Source organism: Tachysurus fulvidraco, chromosome 19 (assembly GCF_022655615.1).
Source record: "Tachysurus fulvidraco isolate hzauxx_2018 chromosome 19, HZAU_PFXX_2.0, whole genome shotgun sequence".
NCBI lineage: Eukaryota > Metazoa > Chordata > Actinopteri > Siluriformes > Bagridae > Tachysurus > Tachysurus fulvidraco.
Window position 1 is genome coordinate 15,525,541 of NC_062536.1, and position 19,499 is coordinate 15,545,039.

The 19,499-nt window shown below is 37.2% G+C and overlaps 3 protein-coding genes and 1 long non-coding RNA gene across 7 annotated transcripts in view; 2 read left to right on the top strand and 2 right to left on the bottom strand.

The window, feature by feature from the left end:
* The window catches only part of tmem243b (transmembrane protein 243, mitochondrial b), a 5,926-nt gene extending 769 nt beyond the window's left edge, over window positions 1-5,157 (bottom strand). The window contains exons 1-5 of one of the 2 annotated variants that reach the window (XM_027151888.2): window positions 5,002-5,157; window positions 4,383-4,490; window positions 2,629-2,801; window positions 1,622-1,672; window positions 1,432-1,536 (exon numbers count right to left, since the gene is read on the bottom strand). In XM_027151888.2, coding sequence (XP_027007689.1) covers window positions 1,432-1,536; window positions 1,622-1,672; window positions 2,629-2,706 — 234 coding nt within the window. In that variant the 5' untranslated portion in view covers window positions 2,707-2,801; window positions 4,383-4,490; window positions 5,002-5,157. Of the gene's footprint in view, window positions 1-1,431; window positions 1,537-1,621; window positions 1,673-2,628; window positions 2,802-4,382; window positions 4,491-4,632; window positions 4,979-5,001 lie in introns of those variants that run through there. The other variant, XM_027151889.2, reaches the window with a different exon arrangement.
* Window positions 4,766-7,304, top strand: LOC113645924. Its single transcript, XR_003441328.2, has 3 exons — window positions 4,766-4,891; window positions 6,765-6,856; window positions 7,165-7,304. It is a non-coding gene; the product is annotated as an uncharacterized LOC113645924 (long non-coding RNA).
* On the bottom strand, window positions 6,782-7,428 carry meig1 (meiosis/spermiogenesis associated 1). Its single transcript, XM_027151892.2, has 2 exons — window positions 7,291-7,428; window positions 6,782-6,986 (listed from the first exon to the last, which is right to left on the bottom strand). Exons 1-2 carry the CDS (start codon window positions 7,426-7,428, stop codon window positions 6,858-6,860), a joined length of 267 nt encoding a protein of 88 aa, XP_027007693.1. The 3' UTR covers window positions 6,782-6,857.
* A 1,285-nt stretch (window positions 7,429-8,713) lies between these two features.
* Window positions 8,714-19,359, top strand: dclre1c (DNA cross-link repair 1C, PSO2 homolog (S. cerevisiae)). 3 transcript variants are annotated; one of them, XM_027151599.2, is made up of 14 exons: window positions 8,714-8,979; window positions 9,106-9,157; window positions 10,197-10,281; window positions 10,367-10,426; window positions 11,099-11,154; window positions 13,579-13,680; window positions 14,374-14,446; window positions 15,000-15,140; window positions 15,269-15,370; window positions 15,453-15,589; window positions 16,216-16,270; window positions 16,367-16,455; window positions 16,541-16,638; window positions 18,479-19,359. In XM_027151599.2, exons 1-14 carry the CDS (start codon window positions 8,871-8,873, stop codon window positions 19,255-19,257), a joined length of 1,938 nt encoding a protein of 645 aa, XP_027007400.2. In that variant the 5' UTR covers window positions 8,714-8,870; the 3' UTR covers window positions 19,258-19,359. The 3 variants fall into 3 exon arrangements, with proteins under 3 accessions (XP_027007400.2, XP_027007402.2, XP_027007401.2); XM_027151600.2 differs by lacking the exon at window positions 8,714-8,979 and adding an exon at window positions 9,424-9,714; XM_027151601.2 differs by lacking the exons at window positions 10,197-10,281; window positions 10,367-10,426 and having other exon boundaries at window positions 8,928-8,979.
* The last annotated feature ends 140 nt before the right edge of the window (window positions 19,360-19,499 follow it).

A 19,499-nucleotide genomic window follows, 5' to 3' on the forward strand; every position in this document is an offset into this window, starting at 1 on the left:
TTATACAAATCATCCAATCAGCAGAAGATCAGGGAAAGAAATGATGCTTGGACTGTCCGGTGATCATGTGCTCACGCTTGGTACGTTTACATGCAACCAAATAATCCTTCAGAAATCTTATCCAAAACTCAATCGGACTGAAAAGCCTTCGTGTTGCACAGATCTGAAACAATCTGACAAACAGAAACATTTTGCCATGTAAATGCTTGAATCTGACTTTTTGATTTTCTCATAGATACCCAATATTTGAGTGTTTATTTACGTGCTATGTTTCTCGTCTGTGTAAAGAAATGCTTGTTGGAGGAGACCGAATAATATCTCAATCATTTCTTACAAGGAATTTTAATACTTTTAAAGAGTGGACAGACGGGATGTTGGGAGACGGCTTCTAATTCTCTTTGTTGGCTGAAAAAAAGGAAGTAACATTAAAAAAAAAAGTAGTTGTTGAAATATTATTTTACATGCCAATAAGGCAAAACACTTATTAGCACATTTAGTGTCATGGCCATAGTCTCTCTCTCTCTGTCTCTCTCTCTCTCTCTCTGTCTGTCTGTCTCTCTCGCTCTCTCTCCATACTTTCTGCTATCAGACTGACAGACATGGGCGCATGTGAACATTTCTGTTCTTGGCTGTCAGGTGTTTAAGGTGACGTGATCTCCTACAGTTGTACCTTTTCGTTCCTTAACGTTTAATGTGTTTTGTCTGACAATTGTCGGACTTTATCTGACTGTAGAAAGGACATTGTTCATAATAATATTTTATAATCACACCCTCCGGTGTCACCCAAATGAGGATGAGGTTCACTTTTGTGTCTGGTTCCTCTCAAGGTTTCTTCCTCTTCCATCTAAGGGAGTTTTTCCTCACCACTGTCACCTCAGGCTTCTTCATTAGGGATAAATACAAACACATTTAAATATAAGGCTAATATTAATCTAGAACTTTTTGTATTATATTAATCTTTATTTTGTTCAGTGAAACTGCTTTGAGACAATGTCCATTGTTAAGTGCTATACAAATACAATTAAATTGAATGAAATGTAAAGGATGACGATTTAAAATGTCGTCGACTTCCTGTCAGACTCTGTTTAACCTGATCGATCTCCAGAATCTCTAATCAAATGAGTTTTGTCTCACAGACCTGCTGCTTAACTGTAAATTTTTATTTGCACCATTTTGTATGAACTCTAGAGACCGTTGTGTGATTATCAGCAGGAGATGAGCCACGGTTTAAGACTTTTTCCTCATTCTGATGTTTGTTGTGAAGATTAAGTTCTTGATAACTGAATGCGTCGTGCGTGCTGCTGCCTCCTGACTGGCTGATTAGATAACTGCATAAATGAGCGGGTGTATAGATGATCCTGATAACGAGTAGATCATCAATAATCCACACCGACTGTTCTACGTGTTATTATGGAGGTGTTGCGGACCTACCAGAACCAGCACTGAGCCGCACATCAGCAAAATACAGACAGCAAAAAAAATGTTCAGTGGCTTTGGAGGCAGTGAGGGGAAGACGAAAGCACTGATAATGGTCACCTGTGTGAAAAGAGGAAAACGTCAGAACTCGACATTTTTCAAAATCCTTTGGACAAAAATAATAAGATGATTCTGTACAACTTACTATCACTAGCAGAGATGCGAGTCCCCCAATGACTAAATTGATAATCCTGTCCTGGAGGGGAAAAGATACAGACACAAAGTAAAGGCACAGAAAGAGTACAAATCTTTTGGATTCTTAAAGCAAGGATTCGATATTTTATGAAACGGAATCTGCTACGATGTTACCGGATTTATAAACCTCAATACGTCAGCAGATTTGGGCTTAAAAGAAATGCTTCGGAAATAATAATAATATTAACGATGATGATGACGACAATATGAAGTTGATAAATGAATAATCTAACAAATATTAGTCAGGTTCTGATTGTTACCATGTTGCTGCATTTTAAATTGATGGACTGATCCAAGTCATGCACGTGTTATATTATGAAGTGATGGAGCGGGAAAAATGAGCTCCGTACACAAGCATGTGGTGTTAAAATGTGGGTTAGGGTTTCATTTTATTACCGTCATGCCAGCATCGAGGGCTACGGTCAGAGCAGGAGCAAGATTGTAAGTAAATAAAGGAATTCAAAGTACATAAGTAGCTAGATCAACAAATAACCGTGCAAACGAAAGACTGGATCGGAATACAACTTTTTTTTTTTAAATAGACATAAAACATTAAATAATTTAATTAAATATATATATATATTTTAAAAGGATGAAATACTTCATACTGAGCAAGTTTGTTTGCAAATTTGTTGCGAATGAATTTGCTATAAACAGCGTAAAGTTCTTCCAACAAATATCTGTTTAAAAGATGATACAGAATAATCCTGATGGCTGATGACATTCCCATTAAAAGTCCAGTGAAACGCGTGTGTGTGTGAGAGAGAGAGAGAGTAGTGAGTGACCTGTGTGTCGTGTCTGTTCACTTGACAAAACGGGCAAAAAATTCTCATTGTAGCAAAAATAGTTTGAAAAGTAAGCGAACAGTGTGAATAGGAGTAAAATGGAGAACAACTAAAACACGGCTCACTAGAGAATCATGAATCTTGTCCACGTCCCAGAGACTGAATGTCCTACCCGTGCTGAAGTCTCTCCGAACAGAGGTCTGTTATCCAGGCCGCTGGTGCCGTACGTCCGCGTGGTGAAGTCCTCCATCTTCTCTCCCAGCTTCCCTTCTCTCTTTCTCTTCCTGAGTGAAGGCAGGAACTACATACTCCTTCAGCAGCAGCACATCCTCAGAGGTGAGCTCTCTGAAGAACAACCAGACGCACAACATCCATTAAAGGGTGAAAGCCGACAGCGCTTTCTGTGAGCACAGTGGATTCAATTCCTAAGTGTTTTTTTTTTCCAGTCCCTTTAGAATTACATGATTTCTCGTTCACAGAGATGAACAGAACTCCAGGATATTCAGAAGAAATTGCAAATGATTTAAAATGACTTTAAAAAAATGATTTTCCAGAGAATTGGTCAAAGCGTATCGTGTGACCATCACATCATCCGTTTAGCCAAATCTCACTTTGATTGACAAAGAGATGTATATTGTATGTAGGAGATGAATGATGTATGGAAGCTGATTACAGCCCTCAAAGTAAGTCATTACATTACGTGTGTCTTCACTGGTAGGAGTTTAGATTCAATAATTCTGACTAAATATTCCTCTTATAGGTTTCCTCGCAAAAGTTTTAATTTGTGAAAGTATGACTTGCTGATGACTTACTTTTTATCCATTTATAGTTATGGTTAATGTTGTGACGTTACAGCAAATACAACACAACGTCATGTTAACTGCTCAAGTAGACCTCTGTCCTGAAGACCTTTCTGTCAGGAAGTTGCAGCTTTAATAAAGCTTTTCATTGTGGGATTCTTTCATTCAAAATGTATAGTGACTTTATTTTGGTGTTTTGTTAAAGCAATTCATCAGTAAAATAAAATAGAAAAATACACACAGTATTGTGTACCTGCCATATCCCACAGCTGTAGAGCTAAAAAAAAAACATAGCTCATGTACATACATACTCGTGTGTATCTGTTATGTATATCTAATATGTCTATCTAATATGTTGTGGGCGGAGCCAAGGGTACAGCAGCTATTAGTGGAGCTAAACCACAAGTCTCTAGCTATACAAACTCTCAAACTGTGCATCTCATTAAACTTCTATTAAGAGCCGTGTGTAATGAACAGATCAAAAACCACTAAATCAGACGTCTTCCTCGTACGTAGACGCGTCACAGTTTATAATTCTGACACTAAAACACCAAAAACACTAAATGTCACTAGAATTTCACAAAGAAAATTAAATGTTTTCCATCAAGAAAATATGTTTGGGGGAAAAGGGTTTGATTATGTAATATGTCATATCATGATATTATAAAGCTCTAAACACCTAAACTTAAATTTGTATTTATATTTATATTAAAATAATTTTAACATGGATTTGAGACATACACACATAAACAAACAAACAAATAAACAAACAAACAAATAAACAAACAAATAAATAAATAAGAATATTAAAATTAGACAATAGGATCTGTTTTATGAACTCAGTGTCCCAGAAAATAATTGCATTACTAAAAATAAATAAATAAATATGAAACAAGACATTTTGCTTGTGAGGAAAACATCAGAAAACCACAAGAGCATCATGTGAGCAGCTGATCTGAGTCAGTAAAAGTAAAATGACTGACTAAAGAGTTTCTGTTTGATTTGTAATGGTGTAAAAGTCATATATTATGCAGGATGTTTGGGAAGATGAAAACAAACTAAATCACAGAGAAGTGCAACAAATAAGCTTAAATCTTTAACAGGAAATCGTGCAGGTGGAACTTACCTGTAAGAAATGAGCAGGAAATGTCTTTCATTTATCTCTTAACTGCTTAAGGTTCAGGTAAAAAAAAACATCATGTTGACTGAAAACAGTGAATCCAGCAAAGAAAACCTGTAGAACAGTAAAAGGATCCAATCAGGCAACATTTACATCCTGTTATTACCCAGTGACTCTGCTTTAAGGTGTGGTTTTACTTTTATTTCCTTAAATTAAACACATCAGCTGTTCTTAGATAGAAAGACAGATTACTTACTGAGACTAATGTTTATGTCATTTCATTAGTTATCCTTGGATTTCTAAAAACATTGTCCAAAAACTGTTTATGTTTATCTAAGGAAAGGTTGGCTTTAATGATTTTTTTTTTCTTCCTATCCGTATTCCAACAAAAGCACCTCCTGCACTGTGATTGGTCAGAATTACTCGCTCATACACGCCAGAAAGGGAAAAAGAACTGCGCGTGATTACACTACTAGCCAATCCACGAACAGGGAGGCGGGACTTTCCGAATACGGGTAGGTAAGAAAAAAACACGGCTGAAAACACATCGAAACTACTTAATGTTAACAAGCTAAACAAACCGGGAAAAAACGGAATTTCTACAATATATTTAAAGCGCACTTACTCAGGAAAAAACGCTCTAATGAATTAAATCAGGTTTTCTGATTTAATTTATTATTACCCTCGTTATCCTCGGAGTAAAGTGCAGCATATTATCGCCTATGTATGCAAATGTTAAAAAACGGATATGACGTTGTCTTAAAGAGACACACACACTGTTTTTAAAACTAGAGCAGAATCTGAAAGAGCTTTATTGTCAAGTATAATCGAGCAAACAAGGAATTTGTTTTAGTGTCACTGGCTTCCTTTATACAGAGAAAACCACACAGACAATAAAATAGACACAAAAATAAATAATAATTAAACTAAAAAAATCAATAAATTGTATGTACACTTGTGCTATAGATGGCAGAATGGATTAGAGTAGATTGAGATGCAGGGATGAAGGAGGATGAAGGTGATAAATAAATATAAGGTTGATGCTGTATGGTCTGTTTTTTTTTTTATCAGCAATCAGGTCTGTGCTCAACTCAGAGTTTATGATGACCCATTAGTTCCTCAGGAGCTCTTGGTTGCACTATTATAAACTGTTTTAGAATGGACATTATTTACATTTATATTATTTACTGTAGAGTGTCACCCAAATGAGGATGTGTTTCTTTCAGTCTGTTTCCTCTCAAGGTTTCTTCTTCTTAACAGGGGCGCCACTAAGGGTGGAAAGTTAGGACGATTCTAAGGGTCCACGCACTTTTGGGGCCCCCAGAGGCTTGTATGTATATTTGGTGCAAAATGGGTGTGATAGGGGGCCCAGTCTCAATTTCTGTTATAGGGCCCAAAATTGATAGTGGCGCCTCTGCCTGTTATCATCTCAGGAAATTTTTCCTTGCAACCGTCGCCTCCGACTTGCTCTTTAGGAATATATATATATATATATATATATATATATATATATATATATATATATATATATATATATATATATATATATATCCCTGTTCCTAAAGAGCAATATATATATATTTTAAATTTGAAGTTAATCTTCTTTAAATTCATTTTAAACTTTAATTGTATATATTCATTTATTTATTTTTATCCTTATATTTTCTTCTCCTTATTATTATTATTTATTTATTTATTTATTTATTTATTTATTTATTTATTCTCTCTCTTCTGTTTCCATAATTCTGTAAAGTTGCTTTGACACAATGGGAAATGTTGTGCTATTGGGAAAAAGTGCTATACAAATAAATTGAATTGAATTGAATTAATGGGGGAACATTTAACTGTTCATGAGGGAACAGTAGATAGATAGATAGATAGATAGATAGATAGATAGATAGATAGATAGATAGATAGATAGATAGATAGATAGATATTTAAAAATCTGAGTATTGTGTCATGAGTTTATTAGAGAATATCCGGTTTGTTTTAAAAAGGCATGTTTTACTTTAGGTGTAGAAAAAAAGTCAATGTGTTTTTGTCTAAAACAGAATCACGAGTGTGAAAAGGGCCCAAGGCCACAAAACGGCTTCATCCAGACCTGATCATAAGAGCCGCACCAATGACTTGTCCACATCTTACATTTATTATTGTTTGCACTGAAATCATATCATATCTTTATTTTAATTTTATTTTATCATAAAAATCATATCTTTATTTTATTTTCTGATAAAGATCTTTAAAGTTGCAATATAAACACACTGTTTAAACAGTCATACTTTCACACACAGGAGTAAATCAGAAGTTTAAAGGATGAGACGAGCCAATAATAATAATAGCAGTTGTAGTTCTTTGTTATGTATGAAATGTTTTTTTTTAAATTCACAGACACACAATAAAACAGATGATCTTTCAGCTTGCAGTCTTTATTAAAAATCACCAGAAGAGAGATAGACATAAAGCCAGAAGTGCCAAAGCAGGTCAGTACACATACACCTTGACTTTGTGCACCTCTCTGTCCTCACACTCCCGCTTTTTGCTATAGTAATAAAACGTGTTGTCTCGGCGCTGAAGCTTCTTTACGAACCCTGTTTCTGGCCAGCGGTCAATCTGAAACATCACAGAGCACAGAAAGTATAAAGAACAAGTTATAAAAAGCTAGAATTAAAAATTACAATTAAATCAATTAAAAATCTTCATGGTTTTCCTCTTGGTTCCCTGGTGTCCTATCTGGTGGATGAGGTACATTCATTTACACTTGTGTGATGAGGTGTCATGTGATTCCCAGGACATACTGAAGATCCATATGATGATCCTAACCACAATAAAGCACTTACTGAAGATGACTGAATGAGAACAAGATGTGTGGATGATTTTGATGTGAGGTGTGATGAATCCAGGTGGAATCCATTACCTCCATTTGTTTAATTTGCCTGTACTCCAGCTCATCCCTGTAGCCTGCCTGCTGAAATCTGTAGAGATTCTCCACATCATCCGTCCACATCCTCGCTCGGCTCATGGACTTGGGCTGGGAGTTGTTATCTCCTGACATCTCTCTTATTGACCTGAAAGACAAGGCAGCTCTTATATTATTGACACTAAAACAAACAAGCAAACAAATGTCTGTACTTCATTCAATAACTAGATGATAAACCACTAGTCGATTTAGCTAAAGACTTACTTTTGCTGTTGCTAAATGCGTTAGTTTTACTAACTTTATAATAAAGTGCAGTTTTAAAAGTTTAAAACAAATTGCATTTTGTTATTCATTAGTGAAATAATGGATCTTCACCAGTCTCCAAAAGGAAGTGCTTGTTTATTGTTGCCAAGCAACCGTGCTGTCACCGGAAGTTGGTTGACGGTTATATGGTTGGCCAACCGTAACTAATCCCGGAGTTTCCTGTTTTTATTTTTAAAGAAATTGGACAATAAACGTTAAGGATCAATGTTCTGTTTATTACTTTATTTCGTTTTATATTGAATGTGTTCACTTTTTTGATACTAGGCTAGTCCTTAAAAAAAGCCAAAGTCAATACATTAAACGTGTTAATACATTAAACATCAAACGTGTATTGTTAACCGCTAGACGGCGCTCTACGTGCGCTATAATGTTGCCAGATCCGCGATCTAATCCGCATATGAAACACACCAATGAACAACTTGTTAAATCTCTGTGGTGGATTTTGTGTTTGGGTTTTTAGAAAAAATGCACTATTAAAATAATTGAGACATTTATTATCTGCCATGGAAGACGGTCTCTTCTCATATTTAATAGCAGAGCATCCTTCAATTTATTAGAAGTGGGCTTAATCCTTGCTTGTCCATATATATATATAAACATATTCTTTATTATTTCTAAGTATTGCACTATTTAAGTCTTAATAAACAAACAGCATTTAACATGTTGCTTCTATGGTAGCTGTCTAGAAAATTATTACAAATACACTGGTGTGATTCAGCTCAGTATAAAACCATTAATGTTAAATACACATCTCTATATCAATAAGCATATGATTTCTTTATTAAACAGTCATTTGTGAATTATTAGTTAGATTAGAATCAAAATAAACCTCTGATTTGAATTTTATATTTTACAACAAATTATAATAACCCAGATAATTCAACAGTGTTGTGGTGTAATATAGAAATGATTATGCGAGGAAATATATTTTTTGCAAATTTATTATTATTATTATTATTATTATTATTATTATTATTATTATTATTATTATTATTTCTCAGTGATAATTGTAACTTTCGAGATGAAAATCCTTTTATTACCTCTCGTCAACCCTATAGTTTTAGTAAAGGGTGATATTTAGGCCCCATATCTGGCAACCTGGCTCTTCTCGTTTCCTGGTCTGGTGTGTTGATGTTGCATGAGTTAGAATTGAAATGAGAGTAAATGTATGATTGGGATGTCTTCAGAGACTCAGTGTCTTCTTTCTCAGCTTAAACCTGTATATAAAGTTAGGTAGTTAGGTTAAAGTTATAATGAGTTCCTTTCCTGGACGGATGAAGGAATATCCAACCATCTCTATTGACAGATTCGACAGAGAAAATGTTCACGCCAGAGCTTATTTTCTGTCTCACTGTCACAAAGGTAGCTAATATTTCATTCAAACTCTTACGTTTTTAATTCTTATCTTTTACCTTTTTGTTTTAATATACTGTCTGAGACATTAGTTGTTGATTAATATCCCAGTTTAACACGAAAGTGTCATTACAGATCATATGAAAGGATTAAAAGGACCTTTACTGAAGAGAAAATTAAAGTTTAGGTAAGAAACTCCAAGACTCCAAAACAAACCTTTATTTTTATTTACATTACTCTGTTTAATTTTCTGTAACCATCAGCTCAGTTCCAATCATTCACCAAAGAAATGTGTGTAGTCATAAATCATTAGTCACAACACATAAGAATATAAACATAGAGACTTTAATACACAGTTTAAATACCTATACAAGTAAAGGTGTATTGATGCACAGTGAGATGTACAGACGAATTATAGAGTCTGAGACTGAACGTACTCCTGGATCTGTCCAGGACATCATGGAGATGGTGGAAGATGTTGTCTGAGATGGTCAGTAACTTAGACAACATCCTTAGTGACACAACAGTCAGAGAGTCCAGCTCCACACCCACAACATCACCGGCCTCATGGAGGAGTTTGTTCAGTCTGTTGGCATCAGCTACCTTCAGTCCGCTGCCTATAATAATAATACAGTTAAACTTTCGATACAGAGATGTTTACTTAACGTTACTAGAAGGAGTCTCCAGTGTCAGTGGTTTGTAAAACCTCACCACAGGAAGTCCTTGTGACAGACGAGTCTCTAGGTAATAATATTATTATAATGAGCGGTGCTGTTTAAGTGGTTAAGGCTTTACAATTCTCCAGAATGTGGGACTGAATGTCCCAAGGTATACGTAAGGAAAATAGTTTTCTACAGTAGCTTCTATCCTGTTTTGAAGTATATCTTCAGAGTATTTAAGCCAAATATAGTTCTATCTTGTTTTAAATTTAAATTCAAGTTGTTATCTTCAAGAGAGAGAGAAAAAAGGGATGCTAGCGAGGGAATGACTCTAGTTACCATACGGCAAGTGATAACAGGAACTGAAATGTCTTATGGATGATCCACAGCATTAAATGTAACTATAAATGGATAAAAAGCACATCATGTCATTAAAAAAACAAACAACGAAACATTGTTAGTGTTTTACGTCAAGCCACATTGTATCACAGACTTAAAGATTATTTTTATTTTATATTATTATATTCCTAACTTACTTAATGACCAAACCTTTTGTTGTTGTTGTAGCTTAACTGTAAAGTTGTACTGCTCATTTGTCACAAAGGAGCTCCTACTCAGCAACCCAAAATATGACTTCTGGGGAGACCGCATTGTAAGTTACAGGAAAATGCTTATTTCTTTAGATAAATGGATTTCATTCATAGATATGCTCACTGTCTGAAATGATGGGATTCCAGGTTGCTCTTGAATTGGACAGTCCGACACACATATCACTGACTGATGAAGTTACAGGAGAGGTGAGCTTAGACATGCTACGTTTTTTTTTGTCTCCTTAACTACGAATTAATAATAAAAAAAACCTGCCAAACAAATTAACAAGAAAGTATTTCGATTCTGAAAAGAAATAATTGATTTTAACAGTAAAATATCTAATATGTCTACAAGCCTTTTTTAGAAACAAACCCCTAAATAACACTTTAGCCAACACCCCTCTAACGGACTATACCATTTATTGATTGCTGAGACTCTGGCTTTACATCAACATTACATATTAACTAAAAAAGTAAATACTTATGTGGATTCTAGTTCATTAATTAGGGAATTTATTTAAAGTCAATTTATTTTTTATCATTATGCATATTGCACACAGAATAAATGATGCAGCAAGTGTACAAACAAGAAAAAAACAAGAAAAAAAAATAAAAATAATGATGAAATACCCCAAATATAAATATTTTCGTAGTTAAAGTCAGGGCATGGCTTGTAGACAGTGTCCAGAAGGTAGTGAAGTGTGTTAGATCCTGAGGATATAGTACACTTATATTACACACACCAGTCTTTACAGAGCAGTAAGAGCTGAGGTATGTTGTGTTCTCAGGATTCCTGGCAGAAATGACATATGATCCTCACTGCTTACGGTATATATACTTTCCGGTTTCATTCATCAAATGCTTGTTGTGTATTCTCAGGTGGAAGACGTTGTCGTGACGTTGCTGCCGGCTGGACATTGCCCTGGATCAGTCATGTATGTAGTTATTGTTAGCAGCACTGCTAATCAGATCAAGGGTTAAGTCAAGAAGCTTTATCTCATGTAGCTAGACCATGGTGCTACATTATCTCATGTAGCTAGACCATGGTGCTACATTATCTCATGTAGGCAGACCATGGTGCTACATTATCTCATGTAGCTAGACCATGGTGCTACATTATCTCATGTAGCTAGACCATGGTGCTACATTATCTCATGTAGGCAGACCATGGTGCTACATTATCTCATGTAGGCAGACCATGGTGCTACATTATCTCATGTAGGCAGACCATGGTGCTACATTATCTCATGTAGGCAGACCATGGTGCTACATTATCTCATGTAGGTAGACCATCGTGCTACATTATCTCATGTAGCTAGATCAGGGTGCTACATTATCTCATGTAGCTAGACCAGGGTGCTACATTATCTCATGTAGCTAGACCAGGGTGCTACATTATCTCATGTAGCTAGACTATGGTGCTACATTATTTCATGTAGGTAGACCAGGGTGCTACATTATCTCATGTAGCTAGACCAGGGTGCTACATTATCTCATGTAGCTAGACCAGGGTGCTACATTATCTCATGTAGCTAGGCCAGGGTGCTACATTATCTCATGTAGCTAGACCAGGGTGCTACATTATCTCATGTAGCTAGGCCAGGGTGCTACATTATCTCATGTAGCTAGGCCAGGGTGCTACATTATCTCATGTAGCTAGGCCAGGGTGCTACATTATCTCATGTAGCTAGGCCAGGGTGCTACATTATCTCATGTAGCTAGGCCAGGGTGCTACATTATCTCATGTAGCTAGACCATGGTGCTACATTATCTCCTGTAGCTCCACCATGGCGCTACATTATCTCATGTAGATAGATCATGGTGTACATTATCTCATGTAGCTAGACCATGGTGCTACATTATCTCCTGTAGCTCCACCATGGTGCTACATTATCTCATGTAGCTAGACCATGGTGCTACATTATCTCATGTAGGCAGACCATGGTGCTACATTATCTCATGTAGGTAGACCATCGTGCTACATTATCTCATGTAGCTAGATCAGGGTGCTACATTATCTCATGTAGCTAGACCAGGGTGCTACATTATCTCATGTAGCTAGACCAGGGTGCTACATTATCTCATGTAGCTAGACTATGGTGCTACATTATTTCATGTAGCTAGACCAGGGTGCTACATTATCTCATGTAGCTAGACCAGGGTGCTACATTATCTCATGTAGCTAGACCATGGTGCTACATTATCTCCTGTAGCTCCACCATGGTGCTACATTATCTCATGTAGATAGATCATGGTGTACATTATCTCATGTAGCTAGACCATGGTGCTACATTATCTCCTGTAGCTCCACCATGGTGCTACATTATCTCATGTAGATAGACCATGGTGCTACATTATCTCATGTAGATAGACCATGGTGCTACATTATCTCATGTAGCTAGATCATGGTGCTTCATTATCTCATGTAGCTAGACCATGGTGCTACATTATCTCATGTAGATAGATCATGGTGTACATTATCTCATGTAGCTAGACCAGGGTGCTACATTATCTCATGTAGCTAGACCAGGGTGCTACATTATCTCATGTAGCTAGACCAGGGTGCTACATTATCTCATGTAGCTAGATCATGGTGCTACATTATCTCATGTAGCTAGACCATGGTGCTACATTATCTCATGTAGCTAGGTCATGGTGCTACATTATCTCATGTAGCTAGGTCATGGTGCTACATTATCTCATGTAGCTAGACCAGGGTGCTACATTATCTCATGTAGCTAGACCAGGGTGCTACATTATCTCATGTAGCTAGACCAGGGTGCTACATTATCTCATGTAGCTAGACCAGGGTGCTACATTATCTCATGTAGCTAGACCATGGTGCTACATTATCTCATGTAGCTAGGTCATGGTGCTACATTATCTCATTTAGCTAGGTCATGGTGCTACATTATCTCATGTAGCTAGGTCATGGTGCTACATTATCTCATGTAGCTAGGTCATGGTGCTACATTATCTCATGTAGCTAGAGCGCATCAGACCGGCAGCAGTCTGGACCCCATAGCAGATTTTACTCTCCAAGGATCTCCCAAGAGGGCATCTGACTGACATATAAAGCAACCAATCAGAGTCCGTTTTGTTCATCGTCATGTTTAGAGGCGTTGAAATGTCAAGTCTTTAACAAAACATACAGACATGCAAACATAGTCAAAATTTGTACAGTGAAAACATCATTTGGAAAAAACTATCCATGCTCATTTACATATTCTCCCCATCATCAGTATCAAAATCAAAATGATGATAAATTCACAGATGTGTGTATTGTATTATGCCCTGTATTATCTATATGCGTAAAGATTTAAATGGAATTGTGCTTTTTTTTTTTTGTCTTCCTACAGGTTTCTCTTTGAGGGGTCTCAGGGCACCGTGCTGTACACCGGAGATTTCCGACTGGCTGCCGGAGACGTAGCGAGGATGGAGCATCTGCACTCTGGAAACAGGTGTGAAGCATCGCATATAGTTGTGATGTGACACATTTTCATCTCCTCATGCTTCATGTTGCTGAGGCATAGGCAGGTTTAGCACAGATGTATGATGTATGTATGAATGCCATGCCACAAAGCTTCAGGAGAAATATGTGAACAAAATTGGGGAGCTCTGTGTTTAAGCCGTTGGACTACTATCAGAAGGTTGTATGTTCAAATCCCAGAATCACCAAGCTGCCACTGCTGGGCCCTTGAACAAGGCTCTTAACCCTCAGCTGCTCAGTTGCATCAATGAGATAAATGTAAATCACTCTGGATAAGGACATAAATGTAAAAATGCAATTCAAGATCTCAGTGTAACATGACTGCAACACACTTTTAAAAGTGAAGTGAAATGCAGTGAATTGTGGAATAACATTAACTTTCTGCTAAAGGGTTAAAGAGATGTTGTGGCTAATGATGTGGTTAGCTTAGTGCTAAAGGCATCGGGCGAATGATCAGAGTCTGTTTGAGTCTCAGGTCCACCAAGCGTCCACTGCTGGACCCTCGAGAAATGCCTTTAACCCTCAATTACTCAGGTGTATATAAACGAGATAAAATGTTAAGTGCTCTGGATAAGGGCAAATGCTGTAAAATGTAAATAAGTAAGTCAAAGCAACTAAGTGGAAGGTATATATAAATGACTATGTGCTATACGCTTTGTTACAGAGTTAAAGACATTCAGACTGTGTATTTGGACAGCACGTTCTACGACCCCAGGTTCTATCAGATCCCGAGCAGAGTAAGTATTTTTGAATTGAGAAATTTCCCCATTGTGGGACGAATAAAGGTATATCTTATTGGCCATATAGTGAAGTTATATGGTTGAGCGCGAAGGTTTTCTGACCCATAATGTAAAACATTGTTGTATCAATATTTATCTTGTATATAGTTTAGTGTGTGTATATAAATATATGTATAATGTATAAATAGTGTGTGTATGCATATAGAGTAAGATGTCACAAACTGTATCATCCATGAAAACCATTGATTCATGCTATCATTCACATCATAATAGATATAAACTCCTTTTTCCCCCACTCCTGAACTTCTGACTAATAATATATGGGAATTGTAAAGCGCTGATGTATAAGGTCATTATCTGTACATCTTAACACTCTGATGTACTAAACGTTTATTTATATATACAGTGTATGTCTGTAATTTCTTTGTATTTATTTTATGGGTGTACATACTTTTGCCTTCAGCTGAAATAGTTTGGTGTTGTCGCCACATTTAGGTTCTCTCAGTGTAAGGAGTTAGTGTATGTGAGTGCAATGTGATGTCCTGTGTAGGAAGCGTGTCTGACTGGTGTCAGGAAGCTGGTTCAAGACTGGATTTGTCGGAGTCCATACCACGTGGTTTGGTTGAACTGCAAAGCAGCATATGGTTATGAATATCTCTTCACCAACCTGGGGCAGGAATTTAATTCACAGGTACTAATAATTAAGTAATAAAAACATCATCCATGTACGTGGGTAAACATTTGGCGGTGTTGTATTTTTATTTTTTTATTTACATTTATTTATGATTCATGAATTGAATCTCTGGGGTTTTGGTGCAGGTTCATGTGAACAGCTTGAAAATGTTCAGACAAATGCCAGAAATCCTGGAGCACGTGACCACAAACAGAGCAACACAAATCCACGCCTGCAGGCACCCCAAGGCACGTTACACTTCCTGTACTGATTAATGTGCACCGCTCCGCCGCAGAACGTTTTAGTGTAATTATTCTCTGCTTCTCACAGGACGATGAGCTGTTCAGGGCAAACAGACTGCCGTGTGGCTCTTTAGCATCAGATGGTACACCACTGCGCATAATCAGCATCAAACCTTCCACTATGTGGTTTGGAGAACGGACCAGGAAGACCAACGTCATCGTCAAGTACAGTATCTATCTATCTGTCTGTCTGTCTGTCTGTCTGTCTGTCTGTCTGTCTATCTATCTATAGTATCTATCTATCTATCTATCTATCTATCTATCTATCTATCTATCTATCTATCTATCTATCTATCTATCATATAGGGTGTTTGTGTATGTATCGTGTTGTGTGTGTGTGTGTGTGTGTGTGTGTGTATGTATGTATGTATATACACACACACACAATAATGTGATATTCTATATCTGTGAAGTATCTGAACCTCTAGAATTAGTATTTAATTTCAAGGTCAATTTACAGTTTCTGTTTTCAATGGGATGACAATCAGGTGTCAGTGAGTGTATTGTTTTATATAAAGAACAGAGATCTATAAAAGTCTGATATTCTTGACCCATTTTGTGGAAGTGGATCATGGCACAAATAGAGATTTGTGCACTATAGTGTGGCGAGGGTCTAAATTCATTTGAGGGCTGCACCTGTACTGGCTGTAGTTTAAAGATAAAGACTCAGAAGAAATATAAGGAGTATAATGGGGAAAAAACAGATTATGATGAGAGAAGCGAGTTAAAGGAATTAAATATACAAAATATAATACAATAACGGATAAAAGTTTTACTGTGACTTTTTTCAGGATGGGTGAGAGCTCCTACAGGGCTTGCTTCTCTTTTCATTCTTCATACTCTGAGGTAAGAGAGATCTTCACACGGTGATTAGATGTATGTTTGTTATAATTCTACTGTCAGTCAGTGTACTGTATATTCTGTACATTTCTCTGTACTCAGATCAAAGATTTCCTCTCCTACATCAGTCCTGTTCATATTTACCCCAACGTTGTTCCACTGGGTCGCACCGTTGAGGACGTCTCGGAGCTGTACGTTTTTATACACGTCATGAACGGATTTTTGTAAAACTTATCGCTTACCTGATCTACAAGAAACCATGGCTTCTTTTTTCAGGCTGAACCTTATGCGTAGAAAACACACCGGCGGGGACCAGATTGTCTATAAGCCTCTTGGGAAGCTGAAACGAGCCAGAATAAAGTCCATGTCACACGGTATTACACCTAATTCTGTCTTTTTTTTTTTTTTTTTTTGCCTGTTACATCCATTTTAACCCTAATCAAAGATGTTAATGTAGATAATGAGTCAAAAGCAAGATGTGTCTCTTATCCCATGTGGGTTTGTTTACAGTAAATCTATAATATACATAAATACTATCTATCTATCTATCTATCTATCTATCTATCTATCTATCTATCTATCTATCTATCTATCTATCTATCTATCTATCTATCTATCTATCTATCTAGTGTGTGTATATGTATACACACACACACACACACTGTACTAAGGCAAGGCAGTCCTCTTCTTTTGTAGTAAAAAAAAAGGTTTAAAGTTTAAAATGAACAGAGGTATGTTTAGTTAGCTGTTATTATGAACAAACCTATTTTTCATTATTTTTCTTTCTGTAGGGCTAACATTTTCTCGGCTAACATTTTCTGGGCTAACATTTTCTGGGCTAACATTTGCAATATGATCTGGGCTTATATTCATGAACATTATTAGTGCAAAGAGTTTCTCCTAGTGATGAAATTGTAAGAAGACTCTTAAAATGTTGGCTTTTCCCCTTAAAAATGAAAGAGTAGATCTTAGTAAAGAATAAAGTTATTCATAAAGCATCTTAACACTTAAAAATGCTCATAAGGTCAAAAATTGTTAAGAGTAGTGGAAAAAATGGCTAAAAGGTCAAGAGGGAGAAGAAATGTGTTGTATACAATATTTAATAATGATACTGAGTTAATATGGGGTGGGGTCACGGTGGCTTAGTGGTTAGCACGTTCGCCTCACACCTCCAGGGTTGGGGGTTCAATTCCCGCCTCCGCCTTGTGTGTGTGGAGTTTGCATGTTCTCCCCGTGTCTCGGAGTTTCCTCCGGGTACTCCGGTTTCCTCCCCTGGTCCAAAGACATGCATGGTAGGTTGATTGGCATCTCTGGAAAATTGTCTGTAGTGTGTGAGTGTGTGAGTGAGTGTGTGTGTGTGTGCCCTGTGATGGGTTGGCACTCCGTCCAGGGTGTATCCTGCCTTGACGCCCGATGACGTACAGGTTCCCCGTGACCCGAGAAGTTCGGATAAGCGGTAGAAAATGAACGATGAACGAACCGAGTTAATATGATACAGATTAGATCATGTAGGGATTATAACATACAGATGTTAGAACATCTCTAATATGATCGATCATAAACATAATCCCTACATGATATAGACTCATATCTTAACATAAAGGCTTATAATAGACCAGCTTTTAAAAGTGCTCCAATTTATTTTTTGGCTAAGAAGTCTTTGAAAGAATGTGTCATACCTAGTAACGGGTTAAGCCCCGCCTCCTCTCTAAGCTAAAAGTTGTTGTTGTTCCTTGCTTAGAGTTGCTATGAGATCGGTCCTGAATCACTCTTAAGATAAGATTTCTAGTTAGACATTTTTAAGCTAACTTAAGAGCTCTCTGAGATCCTTCTTATTACTCTTTATGAGTACCAGCCCTGGACTCATGACATTTTACATGCTCTTTACTTTCCTTTAGAGTTCATACTGAAGAACGACAATAAGAGTTTTATCATTTTCCCAATATTTATGGTGAAGTTTGTTCTATCTTTTCATATTTATACTTCTAATATCGTCCAAAGATGAGATTTTAATCAAGTCTGAAAGTTATCTGTAACCAGGACATAGAGATACAAATACATAAAAATTCCAATATGGAACAATAAATTAGAAATGATCTCAGATATTAACTGTGATACTCATGTTGTATCTTTGTCAGTATCGTGAATCAGTTTGTACCACGTCCTGAACGTATCGTTTACACTCTTTCTATGTATTGCGTTTTTGTGTCCCAGGCTCGGACACGGACGATGAGCTTTTTGAGGATGTTGCTGTAGCACCGATGAGAAAGAAGCTTGCTGTGAATCTGGAGAAAGAGAAACACAGTGTGGAAAAATCAGATCTTGAGCTCACAGAGACACAAATTCTTCCACAACTCCAGACTTCGATTCAGACATCCAACTATATTGACTGCACAGAATCCAATGATGATGATGATGATGATGATGATGTGGAGAAAGAGGAGCTTCCTGCAGATGCCACTCCCATTCCTTCTTGCACAGTTATGTCCCCGCCCACTCCCAAGCCAGCCCCACCCACATGGAGTTCGTTCTTTACGGCAGAGCCGGTTGTGACCGATGACAGCTGTGAGCTGGAGAACAGTCAGAGCAGCCAGGCTCTGTCTACTGATCAGATGACCTCACAGTCACCCGAGCTCTTCAGTGACAACGACGAATCCGAATCCGGTCATGTGACTTCCTCTCAGTCGACCTACGTATCAGAGGCAGCTTTAGAGAGCCTCAGTCAACTCGACACAGAGCCTGTACAGTGTAACACCGCACACACAGGAAAAGCTTCTCACTGGTCTGATCTGACTGACTGTGAACAGAACCAGAACGACGACATCACATGTCACAAAGACCCAGTTTCAGATTCCCAAGTGTCTTCTGATTTTGATCTCCCAATGACTCCAGGCTCCAAGGTACCTCCGCCTGGAGAGCTGAAGGAGCTGTACAAGACATTGGGTGCTGGAGAGGACGTGAACACCAATCATCATCAGCAAAGAGCAGTTTAATCGTGTGCTGAAATCATCTTGCCAAAATTGACCAAAAACAACAGAATTAAAAATGGTTTAAAAAGCAATCTATTTAAATAAACTGAACTAGATCAACTGAAATAGTATAATTTGTAATGAATAAAAAGAAAAATAAATACTAATATAAAACACAGGTAGGGAAGATGAAGTTGCTCATGAAAAGGGGGGGGGTCACTGTAAATATTTTAATGTCACCTTAATCGATTGTCTGCAAAGAAACA

Excerpts from the sequence above, each read along its gene's own strand:
- dclre1c (XM_027151599.2), top strand. The coding sequence starts at position 8,871 with ATGAGTTCCTTTCCTGGACGGATGAAGGAATATCCAACCATCTCTATT. Across the intron at positions 10,427-11,098 it reads CTGATGAAGTTACAGGAGAG|GTGGAAGACGTTGTCGTGAC; the intron begins GTGAGCTTAGAC and ends GTGTATTCTCAG. Across the intron at positions 11,155-13,578 it reads CATTGCCCTGGATCAGTCAT|GTTTCTCTTTGAGGGGTCTC; the intron begins GTATGTAGTTAT and ends GTCTTCCTACAG.
- meig1 (XM_027151892.2), bottom strand. The coding sequence starts at position 7,428 with ATGTCAGGAGATAACAACTCCCAGCCCAAGTCCATGAGCCGAGCGAGG. Across the intron at positions 6,987-7,290 it reads GGCAAATTAAACAAATGGAG|ATTGACCGCTGGCCAGAAAC; the intron begins GTAATGGATTCC and ends GTGATGTTTCAG.